Source organism: Pipistrellus hanaki, assembly GCF_964339955.1.
Source record: "Pipistrellus hanaki genome assembly, chromosome: 5".
NCBI classification, from domain to species: Eukaryota; Metazoa; Chordata; class Mammalia; order Chiroptera; family Vespertilionidae; genus Pipistrellus; species Pipistrellus hanaki.
In genome coordinates this window covers 12,065,265-12,082,946 of record NC_140507.1, presented here as the reverse complement: position 1 = coordinate 12,082,946, position 17,682 = coordinate 12,065,265, and the positions used below count along the sequence as shown (strand labels likewise).

The 17,682-nt window shown below is 44.8% G+C and overlaps 1 protein-coding gene across 1 annotated transcript in view; it reads right to left on the bottom strand.

Annotated features, from left to right (window-relative positions):
- ATP10B (ATPase phospholipid transporting 10B (putative)) overlaps positions 1-17,682 on the bottom strand; it is a 173,395-nt gene that overhangs the window by 13,868 nt on the left and 141,845 nt on the right. The window contains exons 14-19 of the mRNA XM_084884102.1: positions 16,020-16,146; positions 12,790-12,974; positions 8,435-8,756; positions 5,840-5,916; positions 4,394-4,519; positions 311-511 (exon numbers count right to left, since the gene is read on the bottom strand). Of these exons, the coding sequence (XP_084740228.1) occupies positions 311-511; positions 4,394-4,519; positions 5,840-5,916; positions 8,435-8,756; positions 12,790-12,974; positions 16,020-16,146 (1,038 nt within the window). The remainder of the gene's footprint in view (positions 1-310; positions 512-4,393; positions 4,520-5,839; positions 5,917-8,434; positions 8,757-12,789; positions 12,975-16,019; positions 16,147-17,682) is intronic.

The window sequence follows — 17,682 nt, the reverse complement described above, 5'->3', positions numbered from 1 at the left end:
CCTCACCCACTGATGAGCAAACTGGCTTTTACTCCCAGGGGTTCTGTTGAAGGCCTGGAGGGGGCGCTGGCTCAGGGGGATCTTTCTGCATGCTCTCTCCCTCTTCAACTCAGGGGGTCCCATAATGGATGATATAACTAAGAAATCACTAAAAACAACATACTTACTGGTTTGGTTCCTCAGTCATCCTTACAGCAAGTGCAAGGTCATGCGGGAGGTGAAGGGCAGAGTGGTGACTGAATGTGGGGCTCCTGACCCCCAGCCCAGGGGTCATCTCCTGACAGCTCCAGGGAGAAGCCAAGCCCCTTACCTCAGAGTCCTGGCCGCTCCTGTACAGCTCGGGCAACGCCAGGAGTGTCTCTGCGGATATGTCTTTATCAAGGATCCCGAAGACGAGAGGAGGCAGTGAGGTGAAGAAGAGATTGAAGAAGATCATCTGCCAGTAGTCAATCATGGTGGAGCCCGAGAAACCACAGAAGAACTGGTACCAGAAGAGCAGGTTGACGTAGCACTGCAGGCAGACAGTGTGGCCTTGTGAGTGACGACCTGCTGGCAGCTGTCCTTGGCTGCTGCTAGGGGCCTCTGACAGATCACCACCTGACAGGAAGCATGTCTCATGTGTGACATGCAGGTCAGGGAAGGACTGGAGACACTTAAATCTTTAGAGCAACGATTCATGACTCTATTATTACTACCTACTGCTGCTAACTATTACTCCTGCAAACTACAATTCACGTTCTTGTTAAGGCAAGTGTAGTTTGATGGTTAAGAACACAGGTTTTGGAGACAGAGTTTTGAACCCCCAGTTCTGTCATTTACTAGCTGTGTGACCTTGGGCAAGTTGCTCAACCTTTCTGAACATTACCTTGCCACCTTTCTGATGGGAGTAGCAGTTGTAGTACCTAGACCATGGCCCGCAGTTCTGAGAAGCAGCAGTCAGTAGTAGAGTGGAAAGATAAAGAGGTGGCCCTGAGGAAGGCATATTGGAAAGACTGGACTGAGGCAGGAAGAGGATTTCATGAGAAGGTTCCTCTCTCACACTTTGCTAATGGTTATGCAGCTGAGAAGGGTGAAAAAGGAAATCTGCTTCGCTGAGGCTTTCTGAAGCTCTCACTCAAGTCCTCCCGCCTGGCCTGGGCTGTTACTGCTTGAGAATAGTGATCCGGGTTGTGACATGGTTTGGTGAACTGAGCAAGGTCATGTTAAGTAAGCAGCTGGCCCTGGAGTTAGGACTAGGCCTTCTCTGCTGTGTGTGGCTGAGGCCCAGAGGGGCGAAGGGTTTGGTGAGGAATCACTCAGCGGGTTTGAATTCTCATTCCCTCACTGTGCGCCAGGGCTATTTTGAAGATGCTAGCTAATATTATTGTGGTAATAATATAAACATGTGAATACTATTATTAGTAACACAATTGTTATTTGACCTTCTATTAGTGTGACATAGCATATTAGTACATTGTACATAATTAGATGTGAAATACATTATAGTTTGTTCCAACAATCTGGCAGGATTAATATCATTGCTAATAATAGAATTATATTATATTTATGCATTATTATATTAATATGTTAATATTCCTAGCCCCACTCTACAGATGAGGAATCAGAGGCCCTAAGATAATCAGATATGCCTTGTCCAAATTCAGAGCTAGAAAGTGCTACAACCAGCACCTGAGTTTTAAAAATTCTTTCTCATTAACCACTCTTAAGCCATCTCAGCCATTTTTGGGTTATTTTTCCTGGTTTCCACCTGACCCTACATGTCACTTCTCAACAGGGATTTCACAGAGGTCCAGACACTAAATAACTATTGACAAACATGTTTAGAGGAGGGGGTCATCTGGCTTTTAATCTTGCTCAACTCCAGCAGGCTGTGTGAACGTGGGAGAGCCACTAAACCTCTCTGGGCCTTGGCTTCCTTGTCTCCTAGAGATGTGCCCATAGAACCCTGACCTTCCTCCAGTCAGATCTTTTTAAATTTAAGTTTCTTCCCCCTATACTAGTGCTTATCCATCTTTAAGGTTCGTAGGATTCATAATGGGATTGTATTTGAAATGCAGATTGAGTTAACAGGTCTGGGGCCAGAGGATCTGTATTTCTAAAAGTGTCTAGGTAATGCTAATGCTGGTTCCCAAAGAATATCTCGAGAAGCAATGATTACTGAGGCCAGGAGATGATAAACCAATCAACAGCCACCTCAATTCATTTGCAGTGTCCATAAATGCTTTCATGGGACCACAGAGGAGTTGAGCAGTTGTGACAGAGGCTGGATGGCCCACAAAGCTGAAAATATTATGTGGCTATGTGGCCCTTTGCAGGGCGAGTTTGCTGAGCCCTGATTTAGACTGTAGGCATCTATCAGGCACTGGGTGTAGATATGTCTGTCTCTATACCCAGGGCCTGATGTTTCCTACACAGTAGGTGTTCAATAATGATTTGCTTATCTTAGTTGTTCTTTTCTCCTAACACTTATGCTGGAGTTTTAACATTAAAGAGGGTTTTCTTCCTCTGAGCCCCTGGGAGGACCTTGCTTTTCTCTACTTCCTCTGTTGGGAGTCTTGGCACCTTGGAGAAAATGCATTGCACCCAATGATGGCATTGTCAGATTGGGCGCCTGCCTTTCCTCCCCAGAAGCCAGGTGAGGTAATTAATTCATTGTTCACATTGCAGGGCAGGCCAGGTTTTAATCCCCTCTGAAATTGGTTTCGGATGTGGAACTCCTCTAATTGTAAAGGGAGATAATGCGCGTCAGTATCTCCGTTTGTGAGCGAGGCATCGGGCTGGAAATATCATTTAAGTTTTGAAAGCATGGCTGGCTGGCAAGGTGGCCTTTTCTATTTCACAAATTTAATGCAGAGAAGAGATTGGGCTCATTCAGAAGAACTATTCCTTTAGAGGCCAAGAGGAAAAAAATTAAATAGGGGTATGCTGAATTCTAACTAAACAGTCTTTCAGGCACCAAGTGGGTTCAAGTCAAATTGAGTGACTTTGCATAAACTTGCTGAAATAGTATCATCCAGCTTATCAAATATATATATATATATATATATATATATATATATATATATATATATATATATTTGCCATTCGGTTTATATATTGAACTCTGCACAAAAGTGCTCACTCCTGAGGAAAGGTAACTGTGAGAGTGCTCACAAACAGGCCTGGGGGATGGAGCAAGAGGGGGAAAATGCAATTTTGAGGCATTTACTTGGCTAATGTTTTTCTCTTCCATCCCTCTTCTGGTCTTAGTCCTCCCTCTTTCCCTATGCAAACAGGAGTGGAATCTATTTGGACACTTGAGGATTAGTCAAAGGTCCTTGAACTAGATAATGAAAAACTCAGGCTCAATCCCTTAGCACAGCAATGCTGATTTCTTCCTAAACTCCTTTTTAATCCAGGGCTTTCCAAACAAGGGCCTCCTGCAGTTTTAATACCTCAGCTGGTGTGTGCCTGCTTTGGACCTTTATCAGACAGACATGAACATATTTTTTTAGGAGAAACAAATTCTTGTATTTGTAAAGTGCTACATGCATTTCAGAGCTCTGACACCAAAGCCACTTGGTAAGACTCATAAGAGGGTGATAGTCTTCCTATGCTATTGATGAGGAAACCTAGGCTCAGAGAGGTTAAGGGACTCTTCCACATTCACATAGCATGCTGGATCAGGCAAGACAGAAACCAGATGACTGCTCTAGTCTAAACATATATTTATTTAGTGTCTTGACCTCTGTGAACCCCCTGTTGGGAAGTGACATTTGGGTCAGGTGAAAGTCATGGACTCATCTTAAACCTTTACCTTGGCTCTTGCATTAGAGTGGCTCTATCTGGGGAGGAAATCTAAGAGAAAAGCCACACTAGTTGTTCTTCAAATCCTTCTCTTCCTTGCAGTCAGAAAATAAATCCCTTTTATGGAGCCTGTCTGAGAGTAACAGCAATAGCAGCAGCAATAATGATAAAAAACAATGGCTAGCTCTACCAGGTAATTACTACATGCCAATCATTTTATATATAAACTCTCTAATCTTCTGAGCAAATATATGAGAAAGGTACTTTTATCAGCCCCATTTTACAGATGGAAAAACTAAGGCGTAGGGCCATTGCCAAATACAGGAGCCTAGATTTGAGCCAATTATGTCTGACTCCGGAGTCCATGTTTGTAACTACTCAAGCTGCCTCCTAGGTATCAGGGGCTTTAACCCATAGCGTCAAAGGCAAAACTGAGGCCCAGAGTAAGGGCAAGGTCACAAGAGCTGGTAAGGGACTGTATCAGGATTCAAAATCCAGGTGAGCCTGACTCCTCCCCTCCTGCTGAGAGGCTTTGTCTAGTGTGGGGACAGCTGGTCCCCAGCAAAGACTCCTCAGGCCCTGGTGGAGGCTGCCGTGGGCCACTCACCAGGTTCTTGTAGAAGTAGTACACCACCATCCTGGCCAGCCGCGAGTAGCACCAGTGGCCATGCACCAGCAGCAGCTTCTTGAGGTGTCTGAAGCGGGAGATGGCGAAGTCGCTGGACATGACGGCCTGCGAGGGCAGAACAGAGACAGCGCATTTATCATTGCTGCCAGTGCACCAAGAGGCTCCCTGAGGGCAGGTCTTTGTTCTAGGGCCATAGCTAGTAGACTCTGAAAGGCCTTTTGCCCTCATGTGGTGCCCTTGGGTGGCTCTTTCTCACTAGAATTCAAAAAGGAAAGGACAGAAAGGGCCAGTGGTCTAGTTTGGCCTTTGTCTCCTATTTATCCAACAAGCATTTATTATGTCCCAGTGTGTTTCGGGAACCATGCTAGGGGTTTGATGGTTACCCAGAGAGTACGGGCTTCCAGATAAGTAATCCTCACCCCCCTGGCCACCTCCTGAGGCAGGCCATTCGCTCCACGCTCAGATGGCATGTGTCTTCTGCCCCTGGAGTCACTCAGAACAAGACACAGTTCCTAGAACTCTTAAGACTCTGAGGTTTGAACAAGCTTAATTATAAATCCTAGAATGAATCTAGGGAGGAAGCATGCAGTCATAGGAAGGCTTAGGCTTCTGAAACTGAGTTTCCTTATGACTGATTAAATTTAACTTTAAAATCTAACTCTAGAAACCTCTCCCTCTCCCCTCTCTCTCCAGCCTCTCCTCCAGAGATTCAGCAACTCCCAAAGCAGCAGAATACAGTACCCCAGACCTGACAAACATGGAAAGACTAATGATAACATCTTGACCTATTTATGTTTCAGTTCCTGAGCCCTAAGGTGGAAGGACCCCTTAGCTCCTTTCCCATGAGACAGGACAGAGGGATTGGACAAGACCTCAGAGCTGTCCTCAAAACCTGAAGAATCGATTCATCACCCTTGCTTCACCTCTGACAATCCACTCCCAGCTCGACCCCTAAACTATGATGTCTTGTGATTTTTTACCTGCAAAATCTGTAACCTATATGCCTTTTGGGAGTCAGGCTTTTATGTTAGCTCCCTGACTCCGGCCAATTCAGTATTAAACTTTCTGTACTGCAAACTCCTGCTGGTGCATTTCTTTGGGCCTGTGCATATGGGCAGATGGACTTAAGGAAAAACATTAGGTTTTGGTGGTAACGCTTCCCTGAATGGCTGGGTACTATTTGGCTTTAGAACATAGGTATCACCAGTTGTTTTTAAAAAGCCAAGCATCCTTTGATCTCCTTTGTGTTCTGAAGGACTGGGCAGGAGGGAGCTGGTGATGGAGGCTTGTCACACAGACGCCTCCTGACTTTCAAATAATTATTCTGCAAAATTCTCTGAGAGCAGTCCACCCAACTGTGAAGAATACCCCTAACTCTCCAATAGTGATCAAGGAAGAAACAAGAACAGTTAATGGGAACAGTACCTGCATGCCTTCCTGTCCAGATATTCCAATCCCAATGTCAGCAGCTTGAATCATGCTTACGTCATTTGCTCCGTCACCTGAAAGAAGAGAGGTCATGAGGCATCTTTATTTCCGGTCCAACTGCTGTGGGACACAGGAGGGTTTTTATACAGTAGCTCTAAAGTGTCCCATTTGTACTTAATCGAATCCTTTTAACATTTCTCTAGTTTTACAGGAAAAGTCCATTGCTATGGTGTTTGGCCTGAGAGGTGTCTTTTCTTCTTTGAACAAGAAGTCCTACTTTTTATCATCCAACAAATATTTGTGTCCTTTTTCTAGGCACAATATTAGCTATTGGGAATACAGTGGGGAGTAAGTGGGACTTGAACTGTGCTTATAGTTTACACAAACGGCCTTCACCAATGTTACAGTGGACTTTACTGAGGAGCAAATGGAGAATTTCAGCAACATAGGGACCTGGCAAGAGTAATCCAAGGCAAGTGCTAGTGAAGACACTCAGGAAAATTGAGATCTTTCCAATTCCAAAGCTGGTATACCTTCCCGAATTCAGTATCACATGAAATACTGGCCATATTAAGACAACTGGTATGTTTGGACAACTAAGTCCTCAGATTGTCAATGGTATTCAAGGACTGGGACAGTGTTTTGTTTTGTTTTTGAATATAGACAAATGAGATTGACTACTTTTCTGGTTGAGGTACATTTAGTCACATTGAGTTCTCATTCAATGAAAATTCAGGAAACTGGAGGGTGTAAGGGCCTGTACTACCAAGTAGATTTTTCTGTAATGATGGAAATGTTATATATCTTTACTGTCCAACATGGAAACAGCTTCCCACATGGGACTATTGAAATGTGGCTTGTGAAATTCTATTTAATTTTAAATGTAAATAGCCACAGATAGCTAGGGGGCAACTGTGTTAGCACAACTCCACACAGTGAGTTGTATAGCTCATAATCCTCTTCCTAATGCTTTATCTATTACAGGAGAGTTTAGCAAACTTTTTCTGTAAAGGCCAGATAGTAAATATTTTAGGCTTTGTCATCCAAGATTTAAAATTAAACAACTGTTGTTACATTTAGAAAAATAAAAACCATTCTCAGCATCCCTATATAAAAGTATGCAGTGGTTTGGATTCAGCCTGTGGGCTGTGCTTTGTACACTATATTGCCTTCACCTCCTGACCTCACCTCTTTTTCCAGTAGGTTCTCATAATCTGCAATTAAATCTCTATTAGACATCATAGAAAAAATGTCATTGGGGGAGAGAATTTTCTTCCCCTAATTATAGGGCAAAAAAATGTATTTTGTCATTATAAGTAGCCATTATTCTTATGATATTTCCCCCCTTAATAGCAGAGAAGCACATAATTTTAATCTTCCCCCATAGCAGAACAAATTCACCCTTTCACCTCTTCTGATAGCAAACCAGAGGGAGTGGAGGTGTATAATCATGCTCTTTCTCACCCTGCTGGTGTTGTCTCTATTGCTATGGGAATGAAGCCAATCTCATACTTCAGGGAATCAGTCTCAGGCGATTGCCTATTTGTGTCTGAAGTTTTGAAGAGGACAATTCAGGGGAATAAAATTAGAATGCAGTGGCTAAAACTATGCTCCCTGATTCTTTCTGCCCACTTCTTCTTCTTCTTTTTTTTTTTTCAAGGGGGGGCGGGGGACGCGGATGTTGTTTTTACCTGAATACCAGGAGAAAAAACAACATATAAGAGGCTTCTTCTTTGGAATGCCAGGAAGGACAATCTCTTCCCATGACTGTGTAAGAAGAAGAGAACCTGGAACCAAGCTTTATTTCTCTACCTCAACCTTGATTAAAGTTTAGTCTCCTATGAGGAATTCTTCATCAAACAAGCCAGCATTTAATTGAGTGTATGCTTTGTGCTGGGTCTTGTATTTAGGAATAAACATAGAAAATTAAATATGGGACAGGCCCAATTTTTAAATCTCCCCACTGGCCATCAACACTCAACAGAATGTCAAATCCACAAACACCTGAGGTTCATAGCACTGTACCACATGTTAAATATTGAAGGGGGAAATGGTTTACATCCCAGAATTGAGTTGGCCAGGTAAATGAGCTACCTGGATTTGAGGCCCCTCTTGGCTTTGGCCTCCATCCAAGTCTTAATTTTTCTGTAGTTGACTTTCTAATCCTGAGAACTTAAAAAAAAATATTCTATTGATTTTTTTACAGAGAGGAAGGGAGAGAGAGAGTTAGAAACATCAGTGAGAGAGTCATCGATCAGCTGCCTCTTGCATGCCCCCCACTGGGGATGTGCCTGCAACCAAGGTACATGCCCCTGATTGGAATCGAACCTGAGACCCTCCAGTCCACAGGCTGATGCTCTATCCACTGAGCCAAACCGGTTTCAGCCTGAGAACTTTTTTTACTCTCTGACTCGGCTTCATCTCCTGGCTGCCACATTTGTCACTTTGACCTCTCTCCCTTTAAGGCAATGACCTTCAGCCTAAGCATCTTGACTTTGATAACCTGACAATCCTCCCTTCCCCAGTCTGGTCCAGGCCTCTCATCAGATTAGCCCTATAACACTGCCACCCACATCTCAGCATGATGGATACCTATGGAAAGGGTCATGACTCTCAACTTGTCTCGCACCAACTTGACGATCATGCTCTTCTGCAGCGGTGTGGAGCGGCAGCACAGGACAGACCGGCAGTACTGGGTCAACTCCAGAAACTTGTTCTCCAGCTTTCCCTGGAAAATGGCATTCAGTGTCTTCCCATCGATGACTAGTCCAACTTCTGGCGCTGTGGCTCCCGAGGCAGGGGGAGGTGTCTCAGAAGGTAGGCAGAACCCCAAGAGCTTGCGCTCTGGCTTCCGTGGCCCATGAAATTGCTTCACTTCTTCCAGGGCACAGCTGAGGATGGATTCACAAGTTTCCTGCAAAGAGTCGGAATAATACATTTGGTGTTAATAAGCAACATTGGAAATGTAGGTTTAGAATCTCACTTTATCCTTCAATGAAATAGTTACCAAACTCTACCACCATAGAGATCACTTACCTAGGGATCATTCTCTGATTTTTATATTTCTCTGCAATAAAATTTCAAACAACATCAAAGCTATATTAACTTGGAATAAAAACTAATGGCCAAAATAGGAGATACTGCTTGGGAATGGGCATGGCAATAGCTCAGCAAGATGGGGACTGAAATGGAGGGAAGGTATGAGATACGAAACAATTTTAGTGTGATGGCAAATAGGATAGTATGTGCTAGAATGTTTTCTGTGTGTCATTTTAGCTCTCCTTTGTTCCTCAGAATAGTCCTGTGTGTAGGTAGGGTTATTTTTATTTTTTTAAAATCAATGTTAGTTTAGAGATGAAGAAATAGAAACTGAAATTTTTAGTAACTTGTTCAAGGTCATCCAACTTAGTAGTGAAAGCAGACCGATACTACTCAAATTGTGGCCTCTTAATTGAAAAAAATACATGAACTGTATGTTTATCTGTTGGTGTGAATGTGTTGGTCATTGTACATGAATGTGAGAGGCTTATTGGTTTAAAGAAACATTTTTTTCTGCTCTAAGTTTACCTTGAAACATAGTGAAGAAGTTTATTTCCTCTTATCAATTCTCCTCCATTCCTTTTGGTTATGACAGATTTTGGTTCTAGATATATTCTTCATCCTCTTTATGTTCCGTAAACATCATTTTAAAGTAAAGCTAGAGAAAAACTGTGGCAGTCAACTGTATTATCGATTTTAATAGTATTGCGCTGTCTTTACTTAGCAGTATTATTCATTTACTGCCGTGCCAAAAATGAATTTTAAAATGCCCAAAGTGAGTCATTGTAAATGAACTCATTAAATAAAAAACGGTACAGGCAATACGTGGATTTAAAAAAAAATTGTGGAAGTTGTTCTAAAATGACAGGTTTGGGAACCATTGATCTAGAAGCTTCCGAAAATGTTACAATTTCTTCTGGAGGCAGTAGGACTGCAGTTTATTATTCCTGAGCCTTCCTAAAGGAAACACTAAAGAGGCAGTCAGTGTGCATAAACCCTAAAGCGCCACGGGAAGTAGTTCAAGCAGCCTCTGGTTATACCTGAAATACTTACTTGGGAAAGAGATCAAGATAGTCCTTGCTGGAAGTTGGGATTAGCATACATTTTAAAAATTCCTCCAGCATAGGACCCCTGCAAGTCATTGGGAATGTAAGCTTCTAACTAAAACTCCCCAAAATTTGAATTTTCTATATAATAATCCCATTAGTTACTGCTCATTCAACAGTTGGTATGTCAGATACTGTGGTAGGTAGCCTTTAGCTGGTTCTCAGTGCTCTCCACCCCCCAGGATTCATGCCCCTGTACAGTCTTGTGAGGGCTAGGACTAAGTGACTCCTTTCTAATTAAGACAATTCTGCAGAAGTGATGGGATGCCACTTCCAGATTAGTTTACAAAGACTGGCCACCAATGCCACATTCTTTCTCTTGGACGGCTTGTCTGGAAAAAACCATCGGTCAGGCTGCAGAGCACCCTGTGGAGATGCCCACACAGCAAGGATCAGGCCTGCTAACAATCATGTCCATGAGCTTGGAAGAAGGACTTCTCTCCATCCCCAAATAACCCATCCCATTGAGCATCTAGCTGAACACACTACCCTGGCTGACAGCTTGACTGAAACCTCAAGAGAGACCTTGAACCAGAGGTACATACCCAGCCAGGCCACTCCTGGACTCCTAACCCACTGAAACCTTGCCGTAAATGTTTCTCTGCTTATAGTGGCTAAGTTTTGACATAATTTGTCAACAAATACAAGTCCTATGCTCATAAATATCTTCCTCCTATGATCTTATTTAATCACCCCAAATAGCCTCTGAAATAAATCTTTTCTAAATTAAGTTCAGAGTTATGGTATCTGAACAATATTAAGCTTTCAAATATGTTGTTAATAATAACAACAATAGCTGCTATTATTAGTTTCTATTTAATACTATAGTTCCTTCTAAGATCCCTTAACAGATCAACACTTCCAGTGATGGGTTATTAATTCTCTCATCTTATGGCTGAGAACCCTGAGGTCTAGATAGGTCCCCTAACTTGCTTATGGCTTTAAGATGCATAATAAAGAAACAGTAGCTCTAAATCAATTTATAATGAAATTAGGCAGATAAAAAGCCTTGGAGAAAAATATCCACTGAATATGTAATTACATTAAACGGGGGTTGAAATAAATCCGAGATTTAGAATGGATTTCCCCAGGGTCTCTCTTGACATATCCAGGCATCCACTCCTTTTCCCCAGACAAGAAATGAGAAAGACTCATAGGCTTAGCACGTCCAGGGGTGTGGGGAGAAACTAACCATCGGGCACCATCATGGAAGACCCCAGACTTTAAAGGTTGATAGGGACTGAAAACATGGAGTGTGGCCCACTGTTCCTTTGGGCCTTTGGCTAATTAATCAGCAAACACCTGCTTCCTGCAGAAATGCACTGCATTTAACAGAACCCACAGAAGCCGCCCCCTCAATCCCCAACACACACAGGCTGGCTCACAGGTTTGCTGTGTTGCGAAGTCCTTTTGGAATCACCTTGATTGAAACCATCTTTTCGAACAACATTTCCATTGTCAGCAGAGCAGGGTGACATTGACACTCTTACGGGGATCAAGCACTCAAGCAAGCTGCAAATTACTTTCTCTCCTAAGCATCATCTTAATGCCAGATATTTCCCAGAGATTATTTTTATTTAGAAAATTCTTTGGGGTTTCATCTAATCATAGCATCCTCTGTGCACCTGACAAGAAAGTAAATGGGGTTTCCAACTCATCTAAAGGGCCTGAGGCACTTTCCATAGTATACACTACCCTTTAAAAAGGCGCCTATGTGGATTCTTCATGAAATTAATGCCAAATTTGAACCTCACAAACTTTCTGGATCCTGATCAGCTTCAGGCAACCATGGAAGTCCGAGATTCCATCCTCCTCTTGCCTTTTCCCTGTGGTCTTTCTTTCCCATCTTCCTCCCTCTGCTCCACCCTTCTCCCCATGGGATGCTAGGTCTCCAGGTCCCCTCTACTCACAGCCCCTGCAACACAGTGCTTCAACACCCACATCCAATGCCATCCCTGCCTCCTCCTGATAGGAGCATACAAGACAGCGCCCACTTTTCACATTCCCAACAAGACAGTGGAAGTTCACTTTCTGCAGTTCGTTTTGTGAAAATAGACCTCCTCTAAAATATAAAATCGCGTTGCAACTTTGAATATTCTTCTTCAGACTGTGCACAGCCCTCTCTCCAAACCTGCCTCTCTGCCACCTATAACCTGGTTGAGTTAAAAAAATCACAGTTTTAGAACTGTGCTTCTCTCTGTCTCTGAACCCATCAAAATGGACCGATCTTGTGTGTCATTCCCTCCAGGAATGACACACAAGATCGGTGGCAAACCAAAGTGACTTACAGATTGGAGCTGACATTGTAAACTCAGAATAATTTCCATTTAACAGAGGCTTTTTTCAATGGATGCTTCATCCAACGTATAACAAACAAACTGCTGAGGTTCTGAGAGCGAACGTCATGGTGTCATGCAGTCCGCACTGGCCTGCAGAGAGCGGCATTCTCGACTTACTCTGTCAGAACCACAGGGTGACCCTGAGCAGGTGACAGCCTTAGGGATCTTCAGTTTCTTCATCTGTAGAATGAGGAGGCTGGGCCAAGGGTAGAATTCAGGAGAGGCAGGGCTTTTGAGCATGTACTATTAGACATAATGTAAATACACTGGCCCACCATATGTGGGGATGAGGTTAGGGGACATAGGGCTGCTTGACTTCCAGGGCCCTCTCATGTGTCATTCCCTCCAGCTGCAAGATGATGGGAGGGTGACTTCCTCAAATACCCCAGCACCACCCTGAAGCCTGTCCTCGGTTGGCCCACTCTACTCTGCACTTGGACATTGGGCCCTCCTTTGGCCTCACCTGACTTTCGGTGTTAATGGAGTAAACAGTGTCGGTCTGATCCAGCAGTCGGCAGGAGTAGGCGATGTTGACCGCTGTCTCCTGCTTATCTCCTGTCAAGACCCAGAGCTGGATCCCAGCTTCCCGCAGAGCTGCGATTGTGTCTGGAACTCCTTCCTGCAGCCGGTCTTCGATCCCAGTGGCTCCTGGAGTGATCAGAGACGCCGGGGATCACATTTACAGGGTGGAAAAGCAGCTGCCTAATTTCCCCGGAGCCCTCTAGAGCCAGGCAGTAATTATTAAATATCTTCCACATTCTAGGCTGTGCTAAGCACCCAGAATCCGGCAGTGAAACACACAGAGCTGGCCTCTCTCCTCCGAGCTCCCGAGCCTGTTGAATAAGGTTTTATAACTGAGCTATATGAGAAGCCCAGGATGCAAACCTATAACCAGGAGACCCAAACTTCATCAGGAAGGACATAGAAGGCCCTGCTGAGAAAGTGTCCTTTAAGCTCAGACCTGGAAGATAAAGCCACGAGGAAGAGGAGAAAGTGAATTCCAGGCAGAGGGATCAGCATGCGTCAAGGCCCTGGGGTCAGAGTAAGAGAAGACACAGGAAAGGAGGCAGAGTGGGGTGAGAAATGAGGCCAGGAGATAGGCTTTGTTGAGCAGGGCATTAAAAGATTGGAATTCACACCGAAACCGGTTTGGCTCAATGGATAGAACGTCAGCCTGCAGACTTAAAGATCCCAGGTTTGATTCCGGTCAAGGGCATGAACTTTGGTTGTGGGCACATCCCAAATAGGAGCTGTACAGGAGGCAGCTGATCAATGTTTCTTTCTCATCGATGTTTCTAGTTATCTATCCCTCTCCCTTCCTCTGTAAAAAAATTAATAAAAATATATTAAAAAAAATAAAAGGTTGGAATTCATTTGGTAGCCAAGAAAGCTATTCAAGGGACTTAAGTTGGAGAGTTGGCAGGATTAGTTTTGAGTTAGAAGAACATCATTCTAGAGAACGGATTGGAGTTTCCAGCAAGCAGCATGAGTAATTTGGGGCTAACAGTCAGGAGCCGAGCAGGAGTGCAGACAACTGCCGGCAGAGTGTCAGTGGGAGCGGAAAGAAACAAGGAGGCTGAAATCTTGGCTATGCCACCGCTCCCAGCAGAATTAACAGAGATCCAGGTTCTTGCTCATTTTCTTGGAGAGAATGAAACACGCAGCTTCCATACATTTTGAATCATCTCCAGCTTTGCATCAACCTAAATACTGAATAACGGTGGTTAAGCAAAAAATAAACCGGCATTTACATTGAGATCCATTTCAGAGCGCAGACCCATTTCACTCTGGGCAGGAGCAAGGCATTCATTTCTTTCAATGATTCTGGGTGACAATAGGTTGGCAAAGCAGCTACGCTGAATGCATGGTGAAAAGATCACCCTACTCTGGGGCTGAGCGAGAATGTGAGACAGCTTCCCAAGGGCAGGGCGGTTTCTAGGTGGCAGGTTGAGCTCTCTGCCCGGCCCCAGCTCTCTCCTTCCCCAGCCGCCTCCAGGGGAGAAAAACAGCCTCCCTGTCATGAAATGTGCCTGTTTTGTATTTGAGGCCCAAACAGCCAGGTAAACAACCCCTGGAAGAGTGATGGCCCCGCCTCAGCTTTCCCTCCCAGGGCTCGCTTGGAAGGTGGGCCTCTGAAGCTGATTGATGTTGTGGGGAGGCAGAGTGAGGGCAAGAGGAGGAAAAACACATTTGTGTGTGTGTGTGTGTGTGTGTGTGTGTGTGTGTGTGTGTGTGAAAGAGAAAATGAAAGAGGGAGGCATGAAGGCCTTTCCCAGCAAAAGGGGCCGACGGGCCCTTACAAGTGTGTTCTCTCTCGTGGAACCAGAGACTTGTGCTCCGGAAACAAGGAACTGCAGAGGCAAGGAGGGTGAGCACCCTCATGGGATGACCCTCTGGTGACCTTGTGTAGTGGGTGGAGCTGTCTGGCTTAGAGACTTCTAGTACTTGTTGAAATGAGTTCTCATGATCAGCTTTCAAGGGGGCCTTGGAGGCAGCAAACAAAACACAGAAACAAAAGGCTGTACTCTGTTTGTTGAGCACCTACTATGTCTAAATCCTGCTGCTGCTTTTATATAGAAAGGCTTCCTGCAGCAGCTCTGGGCCTTCCTGTCCCCTTGCACCTGGCCTGGCTGAGCAGCGGGGGTGGGGGTGGGGTGGGGGGGTTTTATCCAGAGAAGAAGCTAGGCTCGGAGACTGTGGGGATGTGTCCCTGGGCACACAGCAAGGTCTGATAGAGCCATGCCTTGACCCTTGTGCCCAGGTCAGCTTCGCCTTCTGAGGTGGAAGAAAGCTGCCCTGTGGCCACTGTGTGCATGCTGGACCCACAAGGCCTTTCCTAGGTCTGACTCCGAGCTGCGAGATGAATCCTGATAAATGAACCCTCCCCGCTCTCTTAGCAATGCTTTTTGTTCACCAGGAATCCAACGCTGGCTCTTAACTGGGGCCTCCAAGCCGCTCATCTTCCCCGCAGTGTACCAATCTCACTTCTGTGCCGAAAGCACAGATCTGCCCCTGCTTTCCCTCCCATCCCCGTCCCCTCTCCAAACATTCAGCATGTGATATGCGTGGCCCTTCCTAATCTGGGTCCTGCTGACCTCTCTCCCCGACACTGCATGGTCTAGCCATAGCAGACCTGAGTTACCAGCTGGCCCCTTCCCCTTGCCTGGAACACGCTCCCTCTTGGCCTGACCAACTCCTCCATTCAGTCCAACTTCCCTGCACCCACCTTGGCTTCAGGCCAGGTTAGCTCCTTTTATTTTGTGTTTCCATCCCATCTGGTCAATCTTCCAGCCAGGCCCTCAACACTGTTTAATTACTTGTTTAATCAGTTTCCTAGACTCTGGGAGGCCAGGTCCCTGTGGCTCTTGTTCCCTGTTGTAGCCTCAATGCCTTGCCTGCTATTTGGTACATAGTAGGTGCTCAACAAACATTTGACAAATAGAGGAGAAGCATCCAGTCTCCTAGGCTTCATCCAGCAGAAAGTGCAGGAATGCTCCTGGGCACCCTCAGGAGGCTACATGTGGAATCTGGGTTGCATGATGGCCCAGTCTGTGCCAAATTTCTTGAAAGGCACCCCGGGGAAGGCTCCTAATTGAGACACATTTGTAGCAGTGTCAGAATCAGGGCCAAGAACTCCCTTTCCAGCTTGCAGCATTCCTATTTTTCATTTAATGAGGGCTTATTTTTAGCTACCCAGTAAGGTGAGTTGATTCTCCAGATGCTGGGCGGTCTCCATCAGAAGCTCATCTCGGTTGTCGAGGGATGCCTCGGCCTCACGCCGGAAACTGGCCCATCGCCGGAAGTCCTCTTCACTTAGGACCTACGGGACAGGAATAGGCTCATTCACAACTCTGAGTGGACCCCTTCCAATGTGCCTGTTTGAGCTTCTCTACACAATTAGGTGGGGCTTGCTCCTCAATGATTGCTTTCTTGAGTGCATGCATGAATCAATGAAGGACTGATCTTCATTTCCATTATCACCAAACATCTGTTGAGCTCTCGCCCTTCTCTGAGCACTGAAGACAGACAAGATCCCTGCATGCCTGGGCTTATGTGCTACTGGAGGGTGAGAGACATTGTCCAAGTAAATAATTTAAAATATAGGTCATTTCAAGGAATTCTATGCAGAAATTAGAGCGTGATCTGAAGATATGTATGTGAGAGAGAGACTGGATAGAGGGATAGCTGTGGGAAGAGGGCCTATTTCATTTGAATCTTCAGGTCTCTTAGACAAGGTGACATACAAGTTGAGAGCCAATGACGAGAAGGGTTCAGTCACTGGGAGGGGCAAGTGCAAAGGCTGTGAAAAAGCAATGACCTTGGTTTTGTCTATTCCTTATAAACACCAGTTGACTGAAGGATGGAGAGCCAAGTAGAGAAGAGCCAGCAATGAGGTTGGAAAGGTAAGCAGCAACCAGATCTTGCAAAGCCTGATAGAATTCTCCACCAGCTATTGGAGGTGGTACCAAAAGCTGGAAGAATACAACTAGAGGACATATCTTCCTCCCTTGGAGTCCCATAGTACTTTAGACCCCCTTGCTGGAATTGCATGAATACAGCAATGAATATCCCTAGATTTTCTCTCTGTGCATGGCACATGGGGATAACCAAGGGGATATGAATAGGCCTTTTGCTCTTTTTGAATTTCATAATTTTATTAGGAGACAAAATTGGCACAAATAATTTCAATGGAAAATAGAAGGTGGCATAATTACAGCTATAGAGTAGTAAACACTGGTTGATGTTCCATGTACACGTGCTAATCTCCATGACAACTGTATGAGGTAAGGAGTGCTGACACCATTCCATAGTTAAGAAAACCCAAAACTCTGAGAGATGAAGAAATTTGCCCAATGTCACACAACAGATAAGTGGTGAGATTGAGACTTGTACCCAGGTAGGTCTGGCTTTAAAGTGGGTGCTCATAAACTCTTAAATTTTTATGGTTGCCTAAGGACCATAAAAGAGATGAGCTCTGTCAATTTATGGAGAAATAAATCCATCCATCTAGAAATATATGTCCATTCTAGCTCCCTCCCTGATTTTAGGTGCCCCATTAGGTACCCCTGCTCTGGGACTCTTAGCTCTCTGTCTGTCTCACTGGCAGGGGCTGGAGGTGAGGTAGGTAATCTACATGACCATAACTGGGCCAAGGGAAACGATAGGGAATAGTGGGGACTATGGCCAAGCACAACACAGCAGAATACATTCCTCCTCAGGGATTAGCTGCTATGTGGCTGTAGCTATTTGCTTTTATTGGAGAATGGAGACCCATTTTGACAGCTCCTCTAAATTTTTGGGAGAAATCAGAAATCTAGATTTTTTTTAGGTAACCACATAAAATCTTCCAAATTCC